We start from the raw sequence: 25,824 nt of genomic DNA, 5'->3' as shown, positions 1-25,824 counted from the left end.
CTTCCACACTTTAGTTTTCCATTTAACAAGTATGTTTGAAGCGAATGTGGCTTCTGCACTCAAAGACTTTAAAATTATAAGGGGGAGCAGTCAGTTAAATAGTAATGCAAGGCAGTATAGTATTACAGTATACTGTAGTTATTTAACCTCTTTGTGCCTCAGTTTCCACATCTCTAAAATGGGGTAATAGTACCTACCTCATAAGGTTGCTGTGATTAAATGAGACAACGGTTTTAACAATTTTTACAGCGTCTGACACATATAGTAAGGTGCTCAAAAAGAATTCGCAAGGCTGTGTAGGACATGTCACATATGGGGTTGTATAAATTAGGGATGCTTTTGGATGCAAGTGACAAGAAAATGTAACAGGGGCCTAAACAAATGTAGGTAAATCTTTTGCCCATATAAGAAGCCCAGCGGTAGCTGGTTGGTTCATCTGTTTAATGAAGCCAGGACTCTTGATCCTGTGCTGACATCTCTGCTTTTCCCTTCGTCTTTCTGTCATGGTTGCAAGTTGGCTGCTGTAGCTCTGCATTCAAAGCAGGAAGGGGGAAGAGGTAGTACCAGGTACTGGTGACATCCATCCCTTTTGTTTAGATAGAGGCTCTCTTAAAAGTCTCCTAGCAGTGTTCTTACCTGCGTCTCATTGGCCAGGACTACATGACCTGGCTACCCCTAGCTAAGAGAGATTGGGAAAATCAATACCAGCTCTTCTACCCTCACTAGAGGAGGTAGACAAGGGATAAAGAAATGGATGTTGGATTAACTACATAAATATAAACAGAAAAAGGGGATGATCAGGATGGGGATGGCTTCACAGATGACATGGATTCAAGCTGGACCTTGAATGGTGCATAGAATTTGGATGAAAAAAATTAGTATTTCTCTTCTGGGTATATGACAGGATCTCAGCATTATGCCACTTCTACTCTAGCTGTTGAGCAGCGGAAAGAGTGCTTGGGGTGATTCTTTGGGGTTTTGTGCTATTAGTCACTTTGTCCTCACACTGTTCCCAGAGGACAGGACGGGATAGCTTTCTTTGAACTTCTTGTTCTAATTCACAAGGTGCACATATTTCAAAAACCTGTTTATGTCTGAGGTCTCGATAAGGTTGGTGTAACTGTCCTGGCTAGGCTGTTCTGTGCTGAATTATGTGTTACGTCTCACGTCTTTGAAGATGGCTTGTACAGTGATAGTTGTGGCTGGATGCACATGTGGCCTAAATGTAAGTAATCTGTTCTGTAGGGTTTGCCCAGAGAACCTTTTCAGTGGTCTGCTGGATATCTTTTAAGTAAATTAGAATTCAAAAACACAATCCCTAAAACTAATATGAAAGCGGCTGCACTTTGTGGAAGATTCAACACCTGTTATTTTTTAACTTTTTGGTTTAACCCAAAATCTCTTAAAAAAAATAAAGCATTGTGCTACATGGCAAGTAAATTAAGGATTACTGTAATGTGGTAATTTGCTAAATTACATTCAGAGATTCTCCAGAGATGCTTGTGGGGTTTGACAAGTAAAATAATGTGAATTTCACTTAAAAATATTTTTCCCTATTTAAAAAGTATAATAAAAAGCATCTGTACTCAAAAATGTTATATGCCAAATTATGGTACATGGGAGATACCAACTTTAGCTATTGTTACTAGGTAACTTCTTTTTTTTTTATTCTGGTAAACTTAAAAAGAAAAAGCCTTTTTAATGTAGAACTGGGAATGAAGTTTCTCTTCCCATCTCTGTTTCATTAAAGACTATCCTGAACTTGCAAGACAGGTTGTTTAAAAATCTATTGAAATTTTGGGGCTTCCCTGGTGGCGCAGTGGTTAAGAATCCGCTTGCAAACGCAGGGGACACGGGTTCGAGCCCTGGTCCAGGAAGATGCCGCGGAGCAACTAAGGCCATGCACCACAACTACTGAGCCTGTGAGCCACAATTACTGAGCCCGCGTGCCACAACTACTGAAGCCCGCACACCTAGAGCCCGTGCTCCACAACAAGAGAAGCCACCACAATGAGAAGTTCACGCACTGCAAGGAAGAGTAGCCCCCGCTCCCCGCAACTAGAGGAAGCCCGCGCTCAGCAACAAAGACCCAATGCAGCCAAAAAAAAAAAATCTATTAAAATAGACTCAACATGAGTGAATTAGTATTTTCTCAGTACTACTATGCAACCAAAACAAAAGCATATGCCGAAGCTGACATATCATGGCAGTTGTCATCTAAACCCCGTAACTGCAAGCTTATTTTCCTTAAAGAAGCCTCATTGCTCTTTGTTTGACATTATCAGTAATTGTTGTAAAACAGAGCTTATAAAATAAATGTTTACTTCTGGGACTTCCCTGGCGGTGCAGTGGTTGAGACTCCACACTTGCACTGCAGGGGGCACGGGTTCGATCCCTAATCCGGAAACTAAGATCCCACATGCCTCACAGTGCGGCCATAACAAAAAATAAGTGTACTTCTAAAATGTCCTTTTATCTGCTTTACATATTGAGGCTTCGTGTAAGATTTTATTTTGTTAAAAAGTCGCCTAAAAAAATTGGAAAGTGGAATTCAAGTTAAGCAAGTTCTTAACTAGAAACAACACATCAATGCCTGTTAATCTCCCAAGGAAATAACTGCCTGGGCTAGTCATAATATTTGACAACTGTGTTTGTCTCTGCAGAGTTCAGCACATCCTGGGGAATCTTGTTATGCAGCTCGTTTTGGGTATCCCCTTGGAAATGGTCCACAAAGGCCTCCGCGTGGGGCTGGTGTACCTGGCAGGAGTGATTGCAGGTTAGTGTTCTGAATGCAACACAGAATCAACACCTCTGGACTCTTAGGAGGTAATAAACAAAGGTAATAAACATTTTTTTAAAAATAAATTTTATTTATTTATTTTGGCTGCGTTGGATCTTCGTTGCTGCCCACGGGCTTTCTATAGTTGCGGGAGCAGGGGCTCCTCACCGCGGTGGCTTCTCTTGTTGTGGAGCACGGGCTCTAGGCACGCCGGCTCAGTAGTTGTTTCTCACGGGCTTAGTTGCTCCGTGGTATGTGGGATCTTCCCGGATCAGGGCTTGAACCCATGTCCCCTGCATTGGCAGGCAGATTCTTAACCACTGCGCCACCAGGGAAGCCCAGTAATAAACATTTAAATCAAGATTTATTGCATTCCTCATATGTGCTAGGGTACTTGATAAGTTTAGAAATACGTTAATTAGAGATAAGATAAGTGTATAGAGAGGTCTTTGTGCTCATTCTCAGGTACCTCACAGTCAGACAGGGTTTTGTGCCATTGGAAACTGAGTAGTTTGGTGTTCAGGTGTATATATTGGATAAAGGACTAAAGCCAGAAGGTCCTTATTTGTCAAGACTAATGATTTGGGGAAATAAGGTGATCAAGATTGCATTTAAGGAAGATAACTTCAAGAGAATGTTGAGAATAGCTAAAGGGACCCAAAGACTGGGTAGGGACTATCACCCTGGGACTAGCGGCATATGCCAATGATCTCTCATACTGGGTGTGCCAAAGATGATTCATTAGGGTGTGGGCAGAAAATATTAGAACTCCTATCTATCCATTTATTTCTTAGAAACTTTAAAAAATTAAGCTTTTTATTTTGAGATAATTATAGATTTACACTGTAAGAAATTAAGTACCTAGAGGTTCCATGTACCCTTTAACCAGTTACCCACAATGGTAACAGCTTGCAAAACTATAGTACAGTATCCTAATCAGGACATCTACACTGATACAAAGTAAAATATTTCCAACACCACAAAGATTCCTCACAGTTGCATTTTTACAGCCATACCCTCTTCTCTCCCACCCCTTACATGTTCCTTTACCCCTAGCAACCACTAATCTGTTGTGTCTATCATTTTCTCACTTCAAGAATGTTATATAAATAGAATAATACAGTATATAGCCATTCAGGATTAGCCTTCTTCACTCAGCATAAGTCTCTGGAAATTCATGTAGGTTGTTGCATGTTTCAATAGTTCATTTTTATTGCTGAGTAGTATTCCATGGTGTGGATGGAAAAGCACCACAAGTTTAATCCTTCACTCATTGGAGGACATTCCAGTTTTGGGCTATTACAAATAAAGTTGCTATAAACATTTGTGTACAGGTTTTTGCAAACATAAGTACAGTTTTGTGAACATGAGTTTTCATTTCTCTAGGATAAATGTCCAAGAGCAAGTTGGTTGGGTTGTATGGTAGTTGTATATTCAGTTTTTTAAGAACCAGCCGAAGTGTTTTTCAGAATGGCTGTTTCATTTTACTTTCCTCCCAGGTTTGTATAAGTGATTCAGTTTTCTGCATCCTCACCAGCATTTGTGACTATTTTTAATTAATTAATTAGTTAATATTTTTGGCTATGTTGGGTCTTCGTTGCTGCTCGTGGGCTTTCTCTAGTTGCCGTGAGCAGGGGCTACTCTTTGTTGTGGTGTGCAGGCTTCTCATTGCATTGGCTTGTCTTGTTGCGGAGCACGGGCTCTAGGCACGTGGGCTTCAGTAGTTGTGGCACACGGACTCAGTAGTTGTGGTGCATGGGCTTAGATGTTCTGCAGCATGTGGGATCTTCCCAGACCATAGCTCGAACCCATGTCCCCTGCATTGGCAGGCAGATTCTTAACCACTGCACCACCAGGGAAGTCCCAGTCACTATTTTTAATTTTAGCTGTGCTCACACATGTGTGATCTCATCATGGTCTTAATTTGCATTTCTCTAATGGCTAATGATGTTGAACATCTCTTCATGGGCTTATTCGCCATGTGTGTATCCTCTTCAGTGAAATGTCTGTTCATGTCTTTTGCCCACTTTCTAAATAATTAGATTTTTTTTAACTGTTGAATTTTGAGAGTTCTTCATATATTCCAGATCCCAGTCCTTTATCAAATATGTAGTTTACAGATATTCTCTTTAATCTGTAGCTTGTGTTTTCATTGTCTTAACAGGGTCTTTCACAGAGCAAATGTTTTTAATTTTGATGAATTCCAGTTTATCAATTTTTCCTTTTATGAATTGAGCTTTTGGTGTCATGTCTAAGAACCCTTCACCGAGCCCTGTTTTGAATATTTTCTCCTATGTTATCTTCTAAAGTTATGTTTTGCACTTTACATTTAAGTATGTGATCCGTTTGAGTTGGTTAGTTTTTGTATAAAGTGTGATGTTTAGATTTTCTTTTTGTTTGTTTATTTGCCTATGGATATCCAAATACTCTGGAATAATCTGTTGAAAAGACTATTCTTCCTTCACCGAGTTGCTTTTATACCTTTGTCAAAAATCAGTTGGCTGTAGTTTTTTTTGTTTTTTTTTAAATAAATGTATTTATTTATTTTTGGCTGTGTTGGGTCCTCATTGCTGTGCGCAGGCTTTCTTTAGTCGTGGCGAGCAGGGGGCTACTCTTCGTTGCGGTGCATGGGCTTCTCATTGTGGTGGCTTCTCTTGTTGCGGAGCACGGGCTCTAGGTGCACGGGCTTCAGTAGTTGTGGCTCATGGGCTCTAGAGTGCAGGCTCAGTAGTTGTGGCGCACAGGCTTAGATGCTCCGTGGCACGTGGGGTCTTCCCGGACCAGGGCTCGAACCTGTGTCCCCTGCATTGGCAGGCGGATTCTTAACCACTGCGCCACCAGGGAAGCCCTGGCTGTAGTTTTGTGGAACAATTTCTGGGTTCTCCTTTTTGTTTCATTGATCACTGTGTCTACCCCTCCACCAATACCACATAGTCAGTACCACTGTAGCTATATTTTAAGTCCTGGAATCAGTGAGAGGGATTCCTCTGATTTTTTGCTCATTTTAAAGATTACTTTATGCATTTTTCTTTTACATAAAGATGGGTGTCTAATTTTCTTTTTTTCTGTGATAACAAAAAGCTTTCAGTAGTAAGCTACTTAACAGATGTTGCTGAAAAGACAAACACAAAATATGTCTCTTCAAAGACATAATAGTATATTTCTCTTAAGGAGTGATAATGTAACTACTTTTCCAAAGATACTCATGCTATGAAAGGGGCATTTTGAAAACTGGTCAATGGGAATCATTCCATAATTATGTGATTTTGCTCCTGAAGAAGATGCAATAACTCTCACAAGTTCACACTTAAAAAGCCAGGAAACAATTTTCTCAACTGATTTACAATTTCTCAGTGAAGAGTTTTAGCGGGTTTTAAACTTATTGACTGTAACACTTTCTGATTAGTTTGCAAGAACACATGACTGATGTTAGGGAAGGTGGGAATTAATAGCCACGTGACAACAAAATTTTTGCATAATTGGAATAAGTGTAGGTAATGATGCAGTTCTTCCATTTGAAACTGGACATTGTTTTTAAATTTTATATTTTGGTAATGACAGTGATTAAGAGAAAACTTCCGTGGAAAATAATTGAACTTAGAAGTATGTCTTTGCATTTCTGTGTCATGATATTTAACCAGGATTTTTAAAAATAATGAAGTTTATTTAATAACACTGCTCATTGAAAGATTTTCTTTTTAAAGAATATTTTTTAGAGCAGTTTGGGGTTCACAGCAAAACTGAGAGGATGCTACCGAGATTTCCCATTCATCCCCTGCCCCCACACAGGCACAGCCTCCTCCATTATCGACAGAATGGTACACTCGTTACAACTGATTAACCTGCATTGATGTATCACAATCAACCAAAGTCCATGAAAACTAGGGTTCACCCTTGGTATTGTACAGTCTATGGTTTTGGACAAATGTATACTGACATGTATCCATCATCACAGTATCATACAGAGTAACTTCACTGTCCTAAAAATCCTCTATGATCCACCCATTCATCCTTCCCCATCCCCCAACCCCTGGCAACCACTGATCTTTTTACTGTCTCCATCGTTTTCCTTTTCCAGAATGTCATACAATTGGAATGTCATATAATTGGAATCATACAGTATGTAGCCTTTTCAGATTGGTTTCACTTAGTAATATGCATTTAAGCTTCCTCCATGTCTTCTTATTGCTTGATAAGAGTTTTTTATATCATTAATGAAGTAAAAATAATTTAAAAATGTTGTGTAACCAATATAGCCCATCCTTTAAAATTCTGTTTTTGTGTTTTTAAACACATATACATGTAGTGGTACATATACATGTAATTTATAAGTGAATATACCTATACTGCAGCGGTACCTATACATGTCATTTGTAAGTGAATTTACCTATACTGCAGTGGGTAGTTGTATTAGTTTCCTAGGGCTGCCACAGACTGGATGGCTTAAAACGGTAGAACTGCATTGTCTCCCAGTTCTGGAAGGCTAGAAGTCTGAATCCAGGTGTCAAGGGCCATGCTCCCTCCGGAACCTATGTGGGAGAACCTGTCCTTGCCTCTGCCCGGCTTCTGGTGGTGGCCATCAGTCTTTGGGGTTCCTTGCCTTGCAGCTGCAGGATTTCAACCTCTGCCTCCATTGTCATATGGCGTTCTCCCTTCATGTGTCCCTGTCTCCTCCGCTTATAAGGACACAGTCATGTTGGTTTAGGGGCCCACCATACTCCAATATGACCTCGTCTTAACCAGTCACATCTGCAACAATCCTATTTCTACATAAGGTCACATTCCGAGGTGCTGGGGGGTTAGGAGTTCAACATATTTGGCGGGGGTGGGTGGGTGGGACACACCATCTGACCCATGGTGGTGCTCAAAATTTTGCCCATCACAACTGTGCCTGCTTCCCAGAGCAGGGGGGACAGAGAGCAGGAAACCATCATGAGACATGGTAAAGAGATGGGCTTGGCCAGGCTTAGTGATGCAGCTCCCCATTCTACCTCCCTCCTACCTCTGTGGATCCTGTTCTCCCACCTCCTCCTTCTGTCCCTGCACACACCCGTATTTCCTGGCTCCAGCTCCTATACCTGCTTCTCCCACAGCTTGATTTCAGCCTGTGGAATCAGCTCTGCCCCAGTTTCAGAGTAGAGAGAGAGGAGAGAACGTGAATAACCTGTTCACATCCTCGGCCCATTTTTGCAATAACTTTTGGCAGGCATCTCTTTGCCATGCGAGTCTCTCCTTCACGCTGCTGCTTGTCACCTTCCTCAAACACAGATTAGATCATATTACACCCTTGCGAAAACATTTACAGTGGCCGATAGAAAGCTGAAATGTCCAAGATTGCTCTGCGTTACCCTCCACTGTCTGGCCCCACTGCCTTTCATTCTTTTCTTCTTCTCCTCCTTCTCCTTCTTTTTTAAGGAAGAATAAACTTCTTTATTATGTTTTAAAAAAAGAAATTATATATGAAGAGGTTAGAGGGAGACGAGGTAAAATGTTTTTAAAATCACTTTTGAGGTGTGATTGACATACAAAATTTTGTACGTATTTAATGTATACAACTTGATGCATTTGGACATAAGTATACACCCGTGAACTCATCACCACATTCTATGCTGCAAACATATCTATCACCTCTGGAAGTTTCTTCCTGCTCAGTGTCTTTCTTGCTTTGCTTTTTTTTTTTTTAAATGAGGGAAGCAGTAATACTTTATTTTTACCTTTTGACCCCTATCATCCATTTCTCCCATTGCTTTGCTTTTTTCCCAGATTCCTTCATATGTAACATCATTTTAGTTTCCCTGCCCTTGCTCCTGGCAAAGTGTGGTCTTGAATTAGCAGTATTGGTATCAACTGGGACCTTGTTAAAATGCAGAATTTTGAGCCCCAGGCCAGACCTACTAACTTGCATTTGAACAAATCCACACGTGATTAGTAAAGATTGAGGAGCGCCGGCCTGCACTCCGCTCAGGGTCCCCCAACCTGACTGACGGTCAGAAGCACCTGGAGAGCTTGTTACAACTAAAGTTATTCAGATTCCACCCAGATCTATTGAATCAGAATCTCTGAGAACATGGCCCTAGGATCTGTGTTCTTTTGTTTTTCTGTTTAGTGAGGTATAATTGACATATAATAACTGCTGATGTTTTGATATGTGTATATAACCATGAAACTATCACCACAGTCAAGGTAGTGATTGTTACTCTCCGCCACATTTTCCGGTAACCTGTTGGAATCTCACCTTCCTGCCTCTCCCTGTCCTTCCCTCACCTTCCCTGGGCAACCACTGATTATCATAGGTTCAGCTGTATTTTCTAGAATTTTATATAAATGGAATCATGGAGTATTCTTTTTTTTTTTTTGTCACTTCTGTTATTCAGCATAATTGTTCTGAGGTTTGTCTATGTTGTTGTGTGTATGAATAGTTGATTCCTTTTTGTTGCTGAGTAGTATTTCATGGTGGGAATATACAGCAATTTGTTTATCCATTCTCCTGTTGATGGACATTTGGGTTGTTTCCAGTTTGGGGCTATTACAGATGAAGCTACTATGAACACTGGTGTACAGTCTTCGTGTGGACAAATGTTTTCAGTTCTCTTGGGTAAATACCTAGGAATAGAATGGCTGGATTCTATCATGGGGTTACATTTAACTTTTAAGAAACTACCAAACTTTTAAAATAGCTTTACTGTGATATAATTCATATACCATACAGTTCACCCATTTAAACTGTATAATTCAATGTTTTAAAATTAATTTACAGGGTTATGCACTCTTTATCACAATCTAAATGTAGAATATTTTTGTGCCCCAAAGAAACCCTGTGCCCATTAGCAGTCACTCCCCACTCCTCACCCCAGATCCCTTCCCCAGCCTTAGACAACCACTAATCTACTTTCTGTCTCTTTAGGTTTACCCATTCTGCACATTTCATAGAAATGGAATCATAAAGTTTGATCTTTTTTGACTCTTTTTTCCACTTAGCATAATGTTTTCATCCTTCATCCATGTTGGAACATGTATAAGTACTTCATTCCTTTTTATTGCTGGATACATTCCATTGTATGGATATACCACATTTTCTTTATCCATTCACCATTTGCTGGACATTTGGGTTGTTTTCACTTTTTGGCTATTATGAATAATACTGCTATAAACACTTGTGTACAAGTTTTTGTGTGGATCTCTTGCGTATATACCTATGAGTGGAATTACTAGGTCACATGGTAACAAAGTGGTACCATTTTACATCCCCACCATAAGTTCCAGTTCCTCCATATACTCATCAACACTTGGTATGGTCAGTCTTTTAAGTTTAGCCAATCTGTTGGGTATATAAAGGTATCTCATTGGGTTTAAATTTGCATTTCCTAATGAGAATGAGGGTGAACATCTTTTAATGTGCTCAATTGCTATCCATATATCTTCTTCGGTAAAGTATCTGTTTAAATCTTTTGCCCATTTAAAAATTGAATTACGGGGACTTCCTGGTGGTGCAGTGGTTAAGACTCTGCACTCCCAATGCAGGGGGCCTGGGTTCGATCCCTGGTCAGAGAATTAGGTCCCACATGCATGCCGCAACTAAGGGTTTGCCTGCCACAGCTAAGGAAGCCCACATGCTGCAACTAAGGAGCCTGCCTGCTGCAACTAAGACCCAGCGCAACCAAATAAAAAAAAAATTGAATTGCATTCCTTTACATTCCTTATTATATATTATTATTACAATTTCTTTTTTTTTTTGGCTGCATTGGGTCTTCATTGCTGCATGTGGGCTTTCTCTAGTTGTGGCGAGCAGGGGGATTCTCTTCATTGCAGTACACGGGCTTCTCATTGTGGTAGCTTCTCTTCTTGCAGAGCATGGACTCTAGGCACTTGGTCTTCAGTAGTTGCAGCATGTGGGCTCAGTAGTTGTGGCATGCAGGCCCTAGAGTACGTGGGCTTCAGTAGTTGTGGCACGTGGGCTCATGGGCTCTAGAGCACAGGCTCAGTAGTTGTGGCACACGGGCTTAGTTGCTTTGCGGCATGTGGGATCTTCCCGGACCAGGGATTGAACCCTTGTCCCCTGCATTGTCAGGTGGATTCTTAGCCACTGTGCCACCAGGGAAGTCCCTATTAAAAGTTCTTTATCACATATGTGACTTACAAATATTGCCTTCTAGTTTGCTGCTTGTCTTTTCATTCTCTTAACAGTATCTTCTGAAGAGTCAAATTTTTGAATTTTGATTAAGTATAATTTATCAGTTTTTAAATTTTAGGAATTATGCTTTTAGTGTCATATTTAAGAAATTTTGCCTAGCCCAAGGTCACAAAGATTTTCTCTGTGTTTTGTTCTAGAAGTTTTAAAATCTTAGGCTTTACATCTAGGTATACGATCCATTTTTATACATGGTGCAAGGTATGGATTGAAGTGTCACTTTTTTGAATGTAAATGTCTAACTGTTCCAGCATCATTGGTTGAGAAGACAATCCTTTCTTTACTGAATTGCCTTTGCGTCTTGTCAGAATCAATTGTCCATATATATGTGGGTTTATTTCTGGACTTTCTGTTGTGTTTCCCTCATATATTTGTATATATTTACACCAATACCATACTGTCTTGATTACTGTAGTTTTCTATTAAGTCTTGAAATTGGGATGTGTCAGTGCTCCAACTCTGCTCTTTTTCAAAGTTGGTTTGGTTATTCTAGGTCCTTTGCATTTCCATGTGAACTTTAGAATCAGTTTGTCAATTTCTACAAAAAAGTCTACTGGGATTTTGATTTGGATTGCAATGAATCTTTAGATCAACTTGGGGAGAATTGACATTTTAACAATATCGGAGTCTTCCAACCCATGAACAAGGTATAGATTTCTATTTATTTAGGTCTTTCAAAATTCCTTTCAACATCTTTTTTAGTTTTCAGTGTTTAGGTCTTGCACATTTTTGGGGTCAGATTTATTTCTATATTTCATATTTTTGATGTACTGTAAATGGTACTATTTTTAAAATTTCTATGTCTGATTTTTCATTGCTATTACATAGAAATACAGTTGAGTTTTCGTATATTGATCTTGTATCCTCCAACCTTGATAAGTTCGCTTATTATTCCTAGTAGTTAGTCTAATAGTTTAACTGTTAAACAATGAACTTCTAAAGAGATTTAAATAATAACAAAATCTTGTATATTTGCCCACATCCTTACCATTTCTAATGCTCTTCATTCCTTTGTGTAGCTCCATATTTCCATCTGATATCTTTTTTTGTCTTCTTGAGAATTTCCTTTAACATTTCTTTTAGCATGGGTCTGTTAGTCATCAATTCTTCCAGCCTCTGTATGTCTGAAAAAAAAATCTTCATTTTGCCTTCATTGTTGTAATATATTTTATTAGGTTTGGAATTATAGCTTGACAGTATTTTTCTTTCAGTACCTTAAAATGTTGTTTTCTCATTTGCATTGTTTCCAATGAGAAATCTGTTGTCATCCTTACCTTTGTTCCTCAGTATGAAGCATGTCTTTTTGTTCTGGATGCTTTTAAGAATTTTAACTGTTTTGAGAATGTGATTTTGTTATGCCTTGGTGTGCTTTTCTTCACGTCTCTTGTGTTTGGGATTTGTTGAGGTTCGTGGATCTGTGGGTTTATAGTTTTCATAAAACTTTGGAAAAACTTTGGTCATAATTTCTTCAAGTATTTTTTTCTGTATCTGCTTTCATTCCTCTTTTCTGGGGACTCCAATTATGTATTTATTATCATACATATCAGAAGACTGCTTGAAATTGACCTATAGCTCATTAATGCTGTATGCATTTTAAAAAATATTCTTCTCTGTGTGTTTTATTTTGGATAGTTTTATTGCCATGTCTTCATGTTCACTAATCTATTCTTCTGCAATGTCTAATTAGCCAATCAACTGAACAAGTTTATGTTTTCATTTTAGACATTGTAGTTTTCATCTTTAGAAGTTTGATTTGAGCCTGTTTCATTTCTTATATAGTGCTATTTAACTTTTGAACATAGAGAATATAGTTGTAATAATTATTTATTGCCCTTACTTGCTAAATCTTACACCTGTGTCAGTTTTGGTAGGTTTTTATTTTTTTTAATTGAGGTATAGTTGATTTACAATATTGTGTTAGTTTCAGGTGTACAGCAAAGTGATTCAGATATATACATATATATATATATATTTTTTTCCAGATTCTTTTCCCTTATAGGTTACTACTAGATATTGAGTATATTTCCCTGTGCTATACAGTAGGTCCTTGTTGGTTATCTATTTTATATATAATAGTGTGTATATGTTAATCTCAAACTCCTAATTTATCCCTCCCCCCCTTCCCTTTTGATAACCATAAATTTGTTTTCTATGCCCGTGCGTCTATTTCTCTATTGAAAATAAGTTCATTTGTATCATTTTTTAAAGATTCCATATAAAGCAGAAACTAACACACCATTGTAAAGCAATTATACTCCAATAAAGATGTTAAAAAAAAGATTCTACATATAAGTGATATATTATATTTGTCTTTCTGTCTAGCTTACTTCATGTAGTATGATAATCTCTATGTCCATCCATGTTGCTGCAAATGGCATTGTTTTCATTCTTTTTTTATGGCTGAGTACTATTCCATTGTGTATGTATACCACTTCTTTTTTTTTTTTTTTTTAACCTCATCTTCTTTATCCGTTCATCTGTCGATGGACATTTAGGTTGCTTCCATGTCTTGGCTATTGTAACTAGTACTGCAGTGAACATTGCCGTGCATATATGTTTTCAAGTTATAGTTTTCTCCAGATATTTGCCTAGGAATGGGATTGCTGGATCATATATGGTAACTCTTCTTTTAGTTTTGATAGGTTTTTTTGTCTGTTTGTTTTTGTTTTTTGTTTTCTGGCTGTGCCACGTGGCTTGTGGGATCTTAGTTGCCCAACCACGGATTGAACCAAGGCCCTCAGCAGTGAGAGCTTGGAGTTCTAACCACTGGACCGCTAGGGAATTCCCAGGTTTGTTAGGTTTTAATTGATTTTTTTCACTTCATTATGGGTCATACTTTCCTGCTTCTTTGCATGTCTGACAATTTTTGTCTGGATGCTAGACATTTTATCTTTGGATGGTGGATATTATTATATTCCTATAAACATTCCTTAGATTTGTTCTGTAACTCAGTTAAGTTACTTGGAAGCAGTCTGAACTCTATAGCTGCCTGGATCTATATGGACCTAGACTCTAGACTCTATCTCATCAACTTAAAGTTTACTGTGATCTGCCTAGGTTCCCCCTTCATGTACTGCAGCCTACAGTCTCTCTCAAGGCAGTAAGCTGGGCAATTAGTCAACTCATCTTATTTATTTCTTGTTTCTCAGGATTCACTGTCCTTTGTTATCTGATGTCCAGTATCTTGAAGACCATTGTTTCGTGTATTTTGTCCACTACTTTCAGCTGTTTCAAGCAGGAGGAAAAATTTTATCCTTGGCACTTCTCTGTGGCCAGAAGTGGACATCTGTATTTTAAAAATAAATTTCTCATGATTAAGACACAACCACCTCAGCCCTAGTTTGTAGGTTAACATTTGAAAACCACTGCTTTAATCCTAATGGACTACTTCTCACTGATCTTCAGTCATCCATATAACTTTGTTTCTATGTCTTTGCTATTCCAGATCCCCAAGTCCTGACCTTCTTCCCCCTTGTTTTCCCTGTCCAATCTTAAAGGGTCTTCAGAGTTTAATCAAAATGCTGTCTCCCTCCTCTCAGAGTAGCAGGGCTTCCACTTCTCTGCTGAGAAAGTCGTTCTTCCCTAAATGCTTCCATAGCAAATTTATTACATTAAAAAAAATCATAGTAGTTGTTATAGTCTGCATTTTATGATAACCGTTTGCTCATCCATTTGTAAGATTCCTAAGGTCAGACACTTTGTCTTTTTTGCATAAAGTAGGTATTGTATTGTGTTGTGTCCTAAGGAATGAAGGAGGGCCTTGAAGGCAAGAGAATGAGTAATAGAACTAAGCAGTACAGAGAGAACACCTCAGAGTTTCATAAGGTGGTTCTAAAGTCTTGTTTTGGTTCAGGCAATATAAGATTGGGTTAGCAATAGGTTTCATCTTGCCTGGTGAATGTGGTTGAATAGTATGTTAAGAAGGATTCTGAGACCACATCTTGACTCCATGAGAAAGCTAGCCTTTAGATAATAAAATGTCGGAATGTCTCAGGTGTTTTGATAGTTTTGGCTGAACATGTAGGATATTTTGAAACAATGGCTAACAAGTATAAAATACATGTCACAGAGTGTTCTAAGCATGATGCACAAATAAACTCATTTACTTCTCCTGACAACCCATTGAGGTAAGTTCTATTAATACCCCCATTTTGTAAACAGGGAAACTAAGGCACAGAGACGTTAAGAAACTTGCTCAAGTCACAGTTGGTTATTCTGGCTCCAGAGCCTGTGTTTTTATCACCATTATACTGTCTTCATATTGAACATTTAATGTTTCATAAAAATTGAGGGAGTTAGCCCACATAGCTATACTTTTCTAGTATGGAAGGGACAAGGTGAATTTGTTGTTTGTTAATATAATTGTCCAAGCTTCCCCAACTTTTACCTTAGATTAGAAAGATTTATCCTTCATGATTTTTATAGTCATATCTAATTCTTTGTGTTTTATTTCTTTAGGATCTCTAGCCAGCTCCATCTTTGACCCACTCAAATCTCTTGTGGGTGCTTCAGGAGGGGTCTATGCTCTGATGGGAGGCTATTTCATGAATGTTCTAGTGGTAAGAACTTTGGGAGTGGAATCTATGGACCTTATATATGTTTTTTTAAAACAATTACTGAAAAAAAAAAAAAAAAAAAAAAAAAACAAACAATTACTGGTATTTGGTTCAGGGCATCTTCATTTATCAATATTTACTAAGAACACATCTTCCATTTGGCCACAAGAGTTTTCCTTTCATATTTTATCTTTATTTTTTTCTCCCGATCTCAAAAATAATGAATATTAAATAAAATTCAAAATTGAAAAATAGGAAGTCAAAGTTCCCAATTTAGTATCTGTTAACAGTTTGATATACATCCTTTCAGACATTTTCTATGTGTATTCAAAATTCTACCAATAGTAATGCTACAAAAATGGAACTACCCTTATATTGTTCTGCATCTTAACATAAAGTATCCTATCTACTCATGGCAATACACAGAAATCCAGCTCAGTCTTTTCAGGCGCTCCACATCACGCTCTATATAGCTGTATCCCGACATTTAATCCTTAATTGAAAAGAAATCTCGGGTGATTACAGTTTTTCACATTTCAAAATAATGCTGTAAGGAATGTTCTTTCACACCTATCTTTTTGCATTTGTGTGATTCTTTTTGCAGGTAAATTCCTAGAAGTGGATTTACTGGGTGAAGGCTTTACATTTTCATTGATAAATGCCTCCAAAATTGCATACCATTTTACACGCCCATGATATAGTATGTGAGATGCCAACCACTTTTTAAAACAGGCTAAAATCCTGACTAAATTAACCCTTTAACCACATAGGTGTGCTTTAAAGATACTCTAGGAGGAAGAAATATGAATCAATTAAAAAACTGTTCAAAAAATAGAAGTCATTTAGAAAAATGTTTTTCAAACTTTGGATTGCAACCCATTAGTGGTTGTGAACGCAGCTGAAGGGATTGTGAAAATCCCTTTACAAACAAAAATTTCAGTACACATCACGTGTATAAGGATAAGTACTATTTATTTATGTGTGTTATGTAAATTATTTGTTACTGTAGGTCATGGTCACAACAATTTGAAAATAATTGATTTAGAATAAACACAGCTATTTCAGCATCTCTGGGAAGAGAGTTAACTTGAAAGGGAAGGGAGAGGTAACTTGGGCTGAAGTGGGAGTATCTTTCTGAGTCTGCTCTGTCCTCTAGTAACACACGAGGGTACTGCAAGCTGGTGGTGTGAGATTTTTCAAAGCTAAAATCCAACTGGGTTGTTTTTGGACCGACTGACATTTAAAATTTTTTGAAATTATCTAAAAAAATAAAGGTAATACTCAAATTTTAGTTGTTTTGCTAACTCCTACTTAGAAAGAGGGTAAAGATGTATCAAATGAATATTAACCAAAAAACTTGGAAATATTTCATCAGATTTAGTTTGACAACATGCATTAACTATCTATGACATAATAAGTGTTGATTTGTTATTACTTATATTTAGATTATTTCCTGCTAATAAAATTGTGTCTACTTTATATCAAGGAATTTAATATCATGTTTCATTTTCACTCCAAAGTGCACCAGCATTGTGCTTCCCAAATACATTTGAAAACTGGGCTGTTACACCGATGCTTGTTTTGCAAATATGTGACACTCACACTTTATTTTAAATGATAAAGCAGATGAAGGGGGAGGACAGTTGAAGTTTTGTTTGCCAATAGATAGCTTATATTATTATTTATTTCTTTGTAAGAATTTTCGAGAAATGATTCCTGCCTTTGGAATTATCAGACTACTCATCATCGTCCTTATAAGTAAGTGTGTTTTGCGAACACTTCACACCTTCAATTTTATGGGTTCAACCTTCAGAAGACCTTCTCACATTTCCCAAACACTAACGAGTAGGATGACCATCAGTCTAGAGTCAGAAAGAATGGTTTGTCTTCATAGCCCTAAGCAGACAGCTGTGAATGGAGTTTTCACAGACCCTGGTGGGTGGTTCTTAGAGGTGGCTCTGTTTCTTTCTGGAGTGCGGGGGAGTCAAGAGAGTAGGGCTCGAGGCACTCCGTCCACTTCAACCACAATACCATCGTTTATGGATTTTTTAAAAAATATATATATATTTAAAAATATTTATTTAATTTATTTATCTTTGGCTGCGTTGGGTCTTCGTTGCTGCACGCAGGTTTTTCTCTAGTTGCGGCGAGGGCTACTCTTTGTTGCAGTGTGCGGGCTTCTCATTGCGGTGGCTTCTCTTGTTGTGGAGCACGAGCTCTAGGCACGCGGGCTTCAGTAGTTGTGGCGCATAGGCTTAGTTGCTCTGCGGCGTGTGGGATCTTCCCGGACCAGGGCTCGAACCCGTGTCCCTGCATTGGCAGGGAGATTCTTAACCACTGCGGCTCCAGGGAAGCCCCTGGATTTTTAAAATTTTTTTATTTAAAAAAATTTTTTATTGGAGTATAGTTGATTTAAAATGTTATGTTACTTTCTGCTGTCATTTATGTTTTATATACTGGATTTTTCTTGTTCATACATTAGATTCTGCGTATGATTTTGTCAGAAAGGCAAAGCTTGAAAACCATTCATATAATCCATTTTCTTCCTCAATTTCAGATTAAAAAAAAACTGCTCTAGGATATAAGCATGGAGTGGTGGCTGAGGATTGAAAATGAGAGCAGAGGTGAAGGAAGAGAGGGGTCAGGGAAGTAGGAGCATGACTGATGTGGCTTTGGAAATCTCCAGGAATGATAGTCTAGAATTACATGCTGAAAGAATTTAGGAAGTACGTTCAGTCTGGAGAAGAGGTGGAATTTTCGGCGTGTCTGAAAGTCAGGATTTTGGACGGGTGGCAGGCCATACAGAGTAGAAGCAAACAAGAGTGAAGGCAGAGCTGGTAACTTGTATTTCTGGATCTGCACCTGCTGAAGCTGTATCTGCGTGGAGGGTGCAGGGAGAAGGCTGACCCTGGGGCCAGACTGTTGGCTCAGACTTGAAGGCCAAGACAGAAGTGACACTTGATACAGGCTAAGCTTTTGGCTGTCCACATAGTAGGAAAAAATGAGTCTGCAAATTGGTATCAAGAGGTCAAAAAAGAGACTAAATTACGTTCATGAACGGTTTAACTGTAAAAACAATATTTCATCCCGAGAGAAAAGAAGTGACTTGTTTCTAGTTTATACCATACCATATATACTGTTTTTCTCCATAAGAAATCCAAAAAGTGAGGGAAACTAGTCAGCACAGAAAGGAGGACGGATGTCTAGGAGTTAGTTAGGAGAGTTGCTGTGCAGGCAGAGCCGTCTGAGTCACAACCAGAACCAAGGGACAAGTCCTTAGACAGAAAAATATTCTTACACAAGTTATCTGGGTCATCAGTCAATCTGTTTCTTTCAGGTAATTATGAATGACTTTTGTAAAATAAGCCTCAAACCCTCAGTGAGGAAAAGGTTTTAATACTCTAATACCCTTTAATGTTGGAGTAAAAGCCCTTTCCTCATGCACAGGGTTATCTCCAAATATAGTTTATGTAACATTCTGTCATTCTTTCTTTTCTTTTTTTAATTGGGGTATAGTTGCTTTAAACATTTTGTCATTCTTGAGGTAAGTCATACAATCACTGAATGATGTGCTTTTATTATATCCTACAAACATAGGTAGGACACACTAACATCAACCTTCCCCACAGGCCATTTCTAAAAGTTCTTTGGCCTGGTTTACCTACTATTGTAAATGAGAGAAGTTAGAACAAACTCTGGATTAATGAAATACAAGTACATTTTAATTTTAAACATGTTTCCTTGGGAAAATGTATAGTTTTTTGTTTTTTTTTAAATGGTAAATATTATTCCTAATTGTGAAGGACAATTGGCCCTAGGACCTTCCTTCATTAAGCATTATTTGTTGGATCTGTTTTCTAACAAAGCAACTGACCTTCCCCGGAAAAAGTTCAGGAAATCTCACATTTTCATCCTTCAAAAAAATCCGTATAAAGGCAGCTCCCTTAAAATGAGTGTCAAATTTTATTGAAGACAGTGATTTGGTTTATTGGAATGAGGGCTTCTTTTCAGGTGGGAAGACAGGTCTCAGTTTAGAGACTGCAGCAGCTTAGAAGTAAACTCCCCTGGGAAGCAGAAAGGGCCAGGCAGGTGTAAGTCAGAAGTGGCCAAAACAAGAGAGAAATTGAACGGAGAAATTGACATGCTAAGGGTTACAAAGAGTTTTTGAAAGGAGGTCTCCTACTGTGGAAAACTGGACCAAACTGTTTCCAGTAAGTCAACCCTGTTTTCCAGCCGTGGAAACAGGCTGTTTTCCAGCCTGTTTTCTTATACTTTCCTAGTCCTATCTCTGTTATTTACCCTGGATCAGGAATTGCAAATGATCGAAAAAACAATATAGCCACATTTATCCAGCATTTTGTGTGATAGTCATTTACAATTAAATTAACATTGAGTACTTCTCCTCGACCTCAATTTCTATCCAGTGACTTCAGTGTCAATACTGTATTGAAAGGGAAACTAGCCAGAACACATGGTCCTGATGCTGTTTTCCCAAAGGCAAGGACTAGGTCTTTCTGTCTCCTAGGACATTCACTAAGTAGAGCACAGGGAATTGGGGGATGGATGTGGAATGTGACAGCTGTAGGAGATGTTTCCAAGTGCACATGTAGGGCAGAGTTCTTCTAAGCCAAGAAACCTGGAAGCTCTTTTAGCATCAGAGGTCTGACTTATTTGAGGAATGTCTAAGTTCTGGCTCTCAGTGTTCCATTAGAAAATGTGGACTCATTTCCTTTTTGGGCCCATCTTCTGTTCTCCTGATGGCAATCAGAGGCGATTAGTGTGGTAGGTGAGAGTGAAGCCTCCCAAATCCCACTACTGCCTCTGAGATGGGCAGCCTTGGGCAAGTCCTTAACCTCTGTGTTTTGGTTTCTTTATGTATAAAACGCCACCGTCATTCCTCACTTGGGTTGCTGCAGTCGTAGTAAGTGGCTTGTCTGCTTGCTCCTGTCTTTGCTTCCTTAGAATATGTTTCCTACACAGCAGCCAGAATCATCTTTTAAAAACATAAGTCGGACATGTCACTCCTGTGCTCAAAAGCTTCACAGCGTAAAAGTCAAAGTCCTTACAGTGGTCATAAGGGCCCTACACGATCTACATCTGCTTCTGTTTGATCTCATCACCTACTACTTTATCCCTAACTTTAGTCCAGAATCACCCGAAGGTCTTGTTAAAAAACACAGACTGCCGAGCCCTACCTTTAGAGTTTCTGGTTCAGTAAGTCTGGGGTGGGCCTGAGAATTTTCATTTCTAGTAAGTTCCCAGTGATGCTGGGATCCCAGTGGGGCAGGGAACCATCCTTTGAAAACCACCTATGCGACCAGATCAACTGCTTTGGTATTCCTCAAACACACCAGGCGGATGGTCCTGCCTTAGGGACTTTGCACTTCCCTCTGCCTAGAGGACTCTTAACTTCAAAGGTCAGCATGGCTTGCTCCCTTATCTCTATCAAATGCCATATTCTCCTTGAGATCCTCCCTGACTCTCCAGTTAAAAATCATACCCTAGGGCTTCCCTGGTGGCACAGTGGTTGAGAGTCCGCCTGCCCATGCAGGGGACACGGGTTCGTGCCCCGGTCCGGGAAGATCCCACATGCCATGGAGCGGCTAGGCCCATGAGCCATGGCCACTGAGCCTGCACGTCTGCAGCCTGTGCTCCGCAATGGGAGAGGCCACAACAGTGAGAGGCCCGCGTACCGCAAAAAAAAAAAAAAAAAAAAAAATCACACCCTACTCCCAGCATTCCCAATTCTCCTTCTTCTCTTTGTGTGTTCTCCATAGCACTAAGCACCATTTGACAATACTGTATGTTTTACTTATTCATTTGCTTTCCCCAACTAGACTTTCAGTTCCATGAGGCAGTCTGATCTGTTCACGGCAGTATCTCCACCATCTAGAGTAGTGCCTGGCACATGGGAGATAATCAATAAATACTTCTTGGATCAATACATCTACAAAATGGGATAATGATAGTACCTATTTCATGGGGTTGTTGTGAGGATTAATAATGCAGGTTAGTACATGTAAAACTCTTAGAACAGTACCTAGCACAGAGTAAGTCTCAATAAACGTTGCTACCGTTGCTAGAGGGGAACCAAAAATAACTGGTGCACTATTTTGGAGATCGTGGGGCTTCACTGGGCTGTTTTCCCTTCTAGTTGTGTCGGACATGGGATTTGCTCTCTACAGAAGGTTCTTTGTCCCTGCAAATGGGTCCCCGGTGAGTTCAGTTTATTATTTTTTAAATTACCTATCATATCAATAGCGAAAAAGGGTCACCAAATAGGGGCAACAATTCTGAGATTTAGGACAGTCAGTTTTACACTTGGAAGTTAAGAAAATTCCTGAGGAAATCAGCCTTTTAGATTGTCCTTTTCACTTCTCTCTCTCATAGCCCTGACAACTGGCTCTAGTTCTCTGCACCTGCTATACTGGTAGCTATTCCAAAAAACAGGAGTGAAGGGACTTCACAGAGAATAAAATGCAGATTGGAAAGCAGCAATAATTTGGGTCCAGATGAATTTACAATAAAAAGAAAACTGACAAAGATTTCCAGTTTTATTGAAATTGGTCTTTGAATTTGGTAGTTTCTGTTTGACTATCTGTGTGTATTTTTTAATTTAGACATGCCATTTATGTGGGATCAGATTATGCTCCTATAGAGATCCCTCGTGGCACCTCAACTCTTACTCTCTTGGTTGGCCTTATACAGAACCATCCTAAACACAATGATGACCAAGAATAAAGAGAAATGATGGTTCTGTCTTGTGTACTCAGAGCCAGTGAACTGATATTTTTTTAGCTTTGCATGATTTGGAATATCTCCTCTCTGTGCACATGGAGTTTTTTTGTCTCTTTTGTCTCACCACCTTGCTGTTCAGACTTTTAAGACTCTTTGACTGGGATGGTATTTGTTTCTTAAACAGCTGAAATATGCAATTAACATTTTCTTCACTTATTCCCATTTTTTCCCCTTTTTTCTCAAGGTGTCTTTTGCAGCTCACATTGCAGGTGGATTTGCTGGGATGTCCATTGGTTATACCGTGTTCAGCTGCTTTGATAAGGCACTGCTGAAAGATCCAAGGTTTTGGATAGCAATTGCAGCTTATTTAGCTTGCGTCTTATTTGCGGTGTTTTTCAACATTTTCCTGTCCCCAGCGAACTGACCTACCCCTAACACAAACCAATTAATGAAAAGAGCCATCTGGGAAAAAACTGGAGAACTCTCTATGAAGAAAGAGAAGTCCCAGCAAATGCTAACAATTTTATAAAGAGGACAAAACACCCTTGAAGTCGCCAGTTTCAAAGACTGCTTACAAAAGGAGTCAGGGTTTAAGGAAGGGGCTCGCCTGTGCATAAGGGGGAAGAGGAAGAAAGAAAAGGGAAGGGAAGTGAGAACCAAAGATTGGCTCTTTCCCAGGCGTGCTGCATGAGGGTACGTATCCTCTAAAAGAGACTTACTCTCCCAGGAGGGTATACTACAGAGATTGCTTGATAGAATCCACAAATAATGTTCTATGCTGAAAATAAAAACTTTTCACATCTGTCAGACTATTGATTATCACTTTCCATCACCGTTCGAGTAGATAAGTCACTGTTTGGGGTGCTTTATATGCATTATTGCTCATCTTTTTAACAACCCAGAAAGGCAGCTATTACTCTGTGTCTTAGAGAGGAGGATATGGGAACTCTTACAAAAAAATCAAGTAACTTGTCTAAGAGGGGGCAGGATTTAAAGGTTGGTAATGACTTGACAGCCCATATTCTCCTGCCCTCCTGGTCTATCAGTGCTGTGTTCCCCAAATACCAAAAGTTTATTGTACCATGGCAGGGTTTCCCTGGTGGCGCAGTGGTTAAGAACCTGCCTGCCAATGCAGGGGACATGGGTTCGAGCCCTGGTCCAGGAAGATCCCACATGCTGCAGAGCAACTAAGCCCGTGCGCCACAACTACTGAGCCTGCTCTCTAGAGCCTGCGAGCCACAACTACTGAGTCCACGCACCACAACTACTGAAGCCTGCACGCCTAGAGCCCGTGCTCTGCAACAAAAGAAGCCACCGCAATGAGAAGCCCGCGCACCGCAATGAAGAGTAGCCCCCGCTCCCCGCAACTAGAGAAAGCCCGCGCACAGCAACAAAGACCCAACACAGCCAAATAAATAAATAAATAAATTTATTAAAAAAAATAGTATCATGGGAGTATGGGAAGAAACCTTTCTGAGGGTGTACCAAGAATGGTAGAAATACCTTATAGAAGAATTCTCTGGATTGCTAGTTTAAGATTCAAATAGTGTGGGCAACTAAGCCCGTGTGCCACAACTACTGAGCCCGCGTGCTGCAACTACTGAAGCCCACTTGCCTAGAGCCCGTGCTCCGCAACGAGAAGCCACTGCAATGAGTAGTGTCACTCGCTGCAACTAGAGAAAGCCCATGTACAGCAACAAAGACCCAACGCAGCCAAACAAAACAAAACAAAACAAAAAGATTTGAATAGTGAGTCTAGGATCCCAAGGAACCTGGAACTACCTTTCTCGTGCACACTATGTACCTGGACTAGGAACCTGGAACTACCTTTCTCGTGCACACTATGTACCTGGACTTTTTTTGGAGTCTCATCTATGATAAGATTCTCATCCTTTACGTGGCTAGTGGTTCTTCTATGAGTGGGTATCTACAAAAGGTAAAATGTCATATCTGAAAGCTGGGATGCCTGTGTCCTTTTCTTGTATGGAACCCAGATTGCTGGCCATTCTTTTTCCAAAATAGTAGTTTTAGGTCACCTGAACGCAGGAAATACAATTTTTTCTTCTTTTATCATAAGCATGTTTTATTTAAAACCCATCTAAACATGTTGCTGTATTCTGAAAGGAGGATACATGCTTAATTATAGTGAGAAAAGTAGTATTTTAGCATTTTGAGAAAAGCTGATCTGGGATTTGTTTCAGAATTCTTTAAAATTTGAGTATGAGAATACAGTTATGTTCTTGGTTAAACAAAGAACTTAGAAACTCTTTTACCTTTCCACCCCAAACCTGCTCTTTTCCCTTGTGATGACCATTGTCAACAGTTGGGTGTATATTCTCCTAGACCTTTTTCGACTCAGGATGAGCAGAAAGGGAAATGGCTTTCAGTTGATGGCTGACTCACTCATTGCATTGAACTGCACTGAATCTGCTCTATGCCCCCCAAGGGATAAATTCAGAGAACAAGTTGAAGATGACTTTGGTATAACTTCTCAAAGCATGATTTGCTTCTCAGATTTACCTAAACTAAGAAAGGTTTGGGTTAATCTCGCTGTTTTAGCTATTTAAATGTACATATGAAATGAAGTGTTTTTTGTTTTTTTTTGTTTTTGTTTTTTTTTGCGGTACACGGGCCTTTCACTGCTGTGGCCTCTCCCGTTGCGGAGCACAGGCTCCGGACGCGCAGGCTCAGCAGCCATGGCTCACAGGCCCAGCCGCTCCGCGGCATGTGGGATCCTCCCAGACCGGGGCACGAACCGGTGTCCCCTGCATCGGCAGGCGGGCTCTCAACCACTGCGCCACCAGGGAAGCCCTGAAATGAAGGTTTTTAACAAGATAAATGAGATCACACTACATGTATTGTTCTGTAGCTTGTTTTATAATATGACTTAGGGATCTTTCTGTTAGTTCCTAGAGATCTTTATTCTCTGAATTGCTAATGATAAAGATGTAATAGTTTATTTAACCATTCCTCTATTGAACACTTAAGTTGTTGCTGATTTTGTACTATTACCAACAGTGCTATGTGAACATCCTAGTACGTGCAGTGTGTCTTTGAGAATGAATGAATGAATGAATGAATGGATATTTCAAGCATCCAGAAGCAGAAATGCTATGTTAATTCTGATAGATTTAAACTAACTTTTTTTTTTTTTGGCCGTGCCACGTGGCTTGTGGGATCTTAGTTCCCTGACCAAGGATTGAACGCGGGCCCTGGCAGTGAAAGCTCCAAGTCCTAACCACTGGACCACCAGGGAATTCCCTAAATTACCTTTTTTTTTTTTTTTTTTTTGCGGTATGTGGGCCTCTCCCTGTTGTGGCCTCTCCCATCGCGGAGCACAGGCTCCGGACGCGCAGGCCCAACGGCCATGGCTCACAGGCCCAGCCGCTCCACGGCATGTGGGATCCTCCCAGACTGGGGCACGAACCCGCGTCACCTGCATCGGCAGGCGGACTCTCAACCACTGCGCCACCAGGGAAGCCCCCTAAATTACCTTTTTAAAAATTAATTAATTAATTTTTGGCTCAGTTGAGTCTTTGTTGCTGGGGCTTTCTCTAGTTGTG

At 39.5% G+C, this 25,824-nt stretch overlaps 1 protein-coding gene across 6 annotated transcripts in view; it reads left to right on the top strand.

Annotated features, from left to right (window-relative positions):
• Nucleotides 1-23,062, top strand: part of RHBDL2 (rhomboid like 2) — a 56,690-nt gene extending 33,628 nt beyond the window's left edge. For 2 of the 6 annotated variants that reach the window (XM_060019722.1, XM_060019728.1), the window contains 5 exons: nucleotides 2,664-2,776; nucleotides 15,426-15,526; nucleotides 17,221-17,281; nucleotides 21,678-21,739; nucleotides 22,506-23,062. In XM_060019722.1, the coding sequence (XP_059875705.1) occupies nucleotides 2,664-2,776; nucleotides 15,426-15,526; nucleotides 17,221-17,281; nucleotides 21,678-21,739; nucleotides 22,506-22,685 (517 nt within the window). In that variant the 3' untranslated portion in view covers nucleotides 22,686-23,062. The remainder of the gene's footprint in view (nucleotides 1-2,663; nucleotides 2,777-15,425; nucleotides 15,527-17,220; nucleotides 17,282-21,677; nucleotides 21,740-22,505) is intronic. The other 4 variants (XM_060019743.1, XM_060019749.1, XM_060019748.1 and 1 more) reach the window with 4 other exon arrangements.
• Nucleotides 23,063-25,824: the final 2,762 nt, after the last annotated feature.

Source organism: Delphinus delphis, chromosome 1, assembly GCF_949987515.2.
Source record: "Delphinus delphis chromosome 1, mDelDel1.2, whole genome shotgun sequence".
NCBI classification, from domain to species: domain Eukaryota; kingdom Metazoa; phylum Chordata; class Mammalia; order Artiodactyla; family Delphinidae; genus Delphinus; species Delphinus delphis.
Note: the sequence above shows the minus strand (reverse complement) of the source record. Positions and strands in the feature narration are given on the sequence as shown.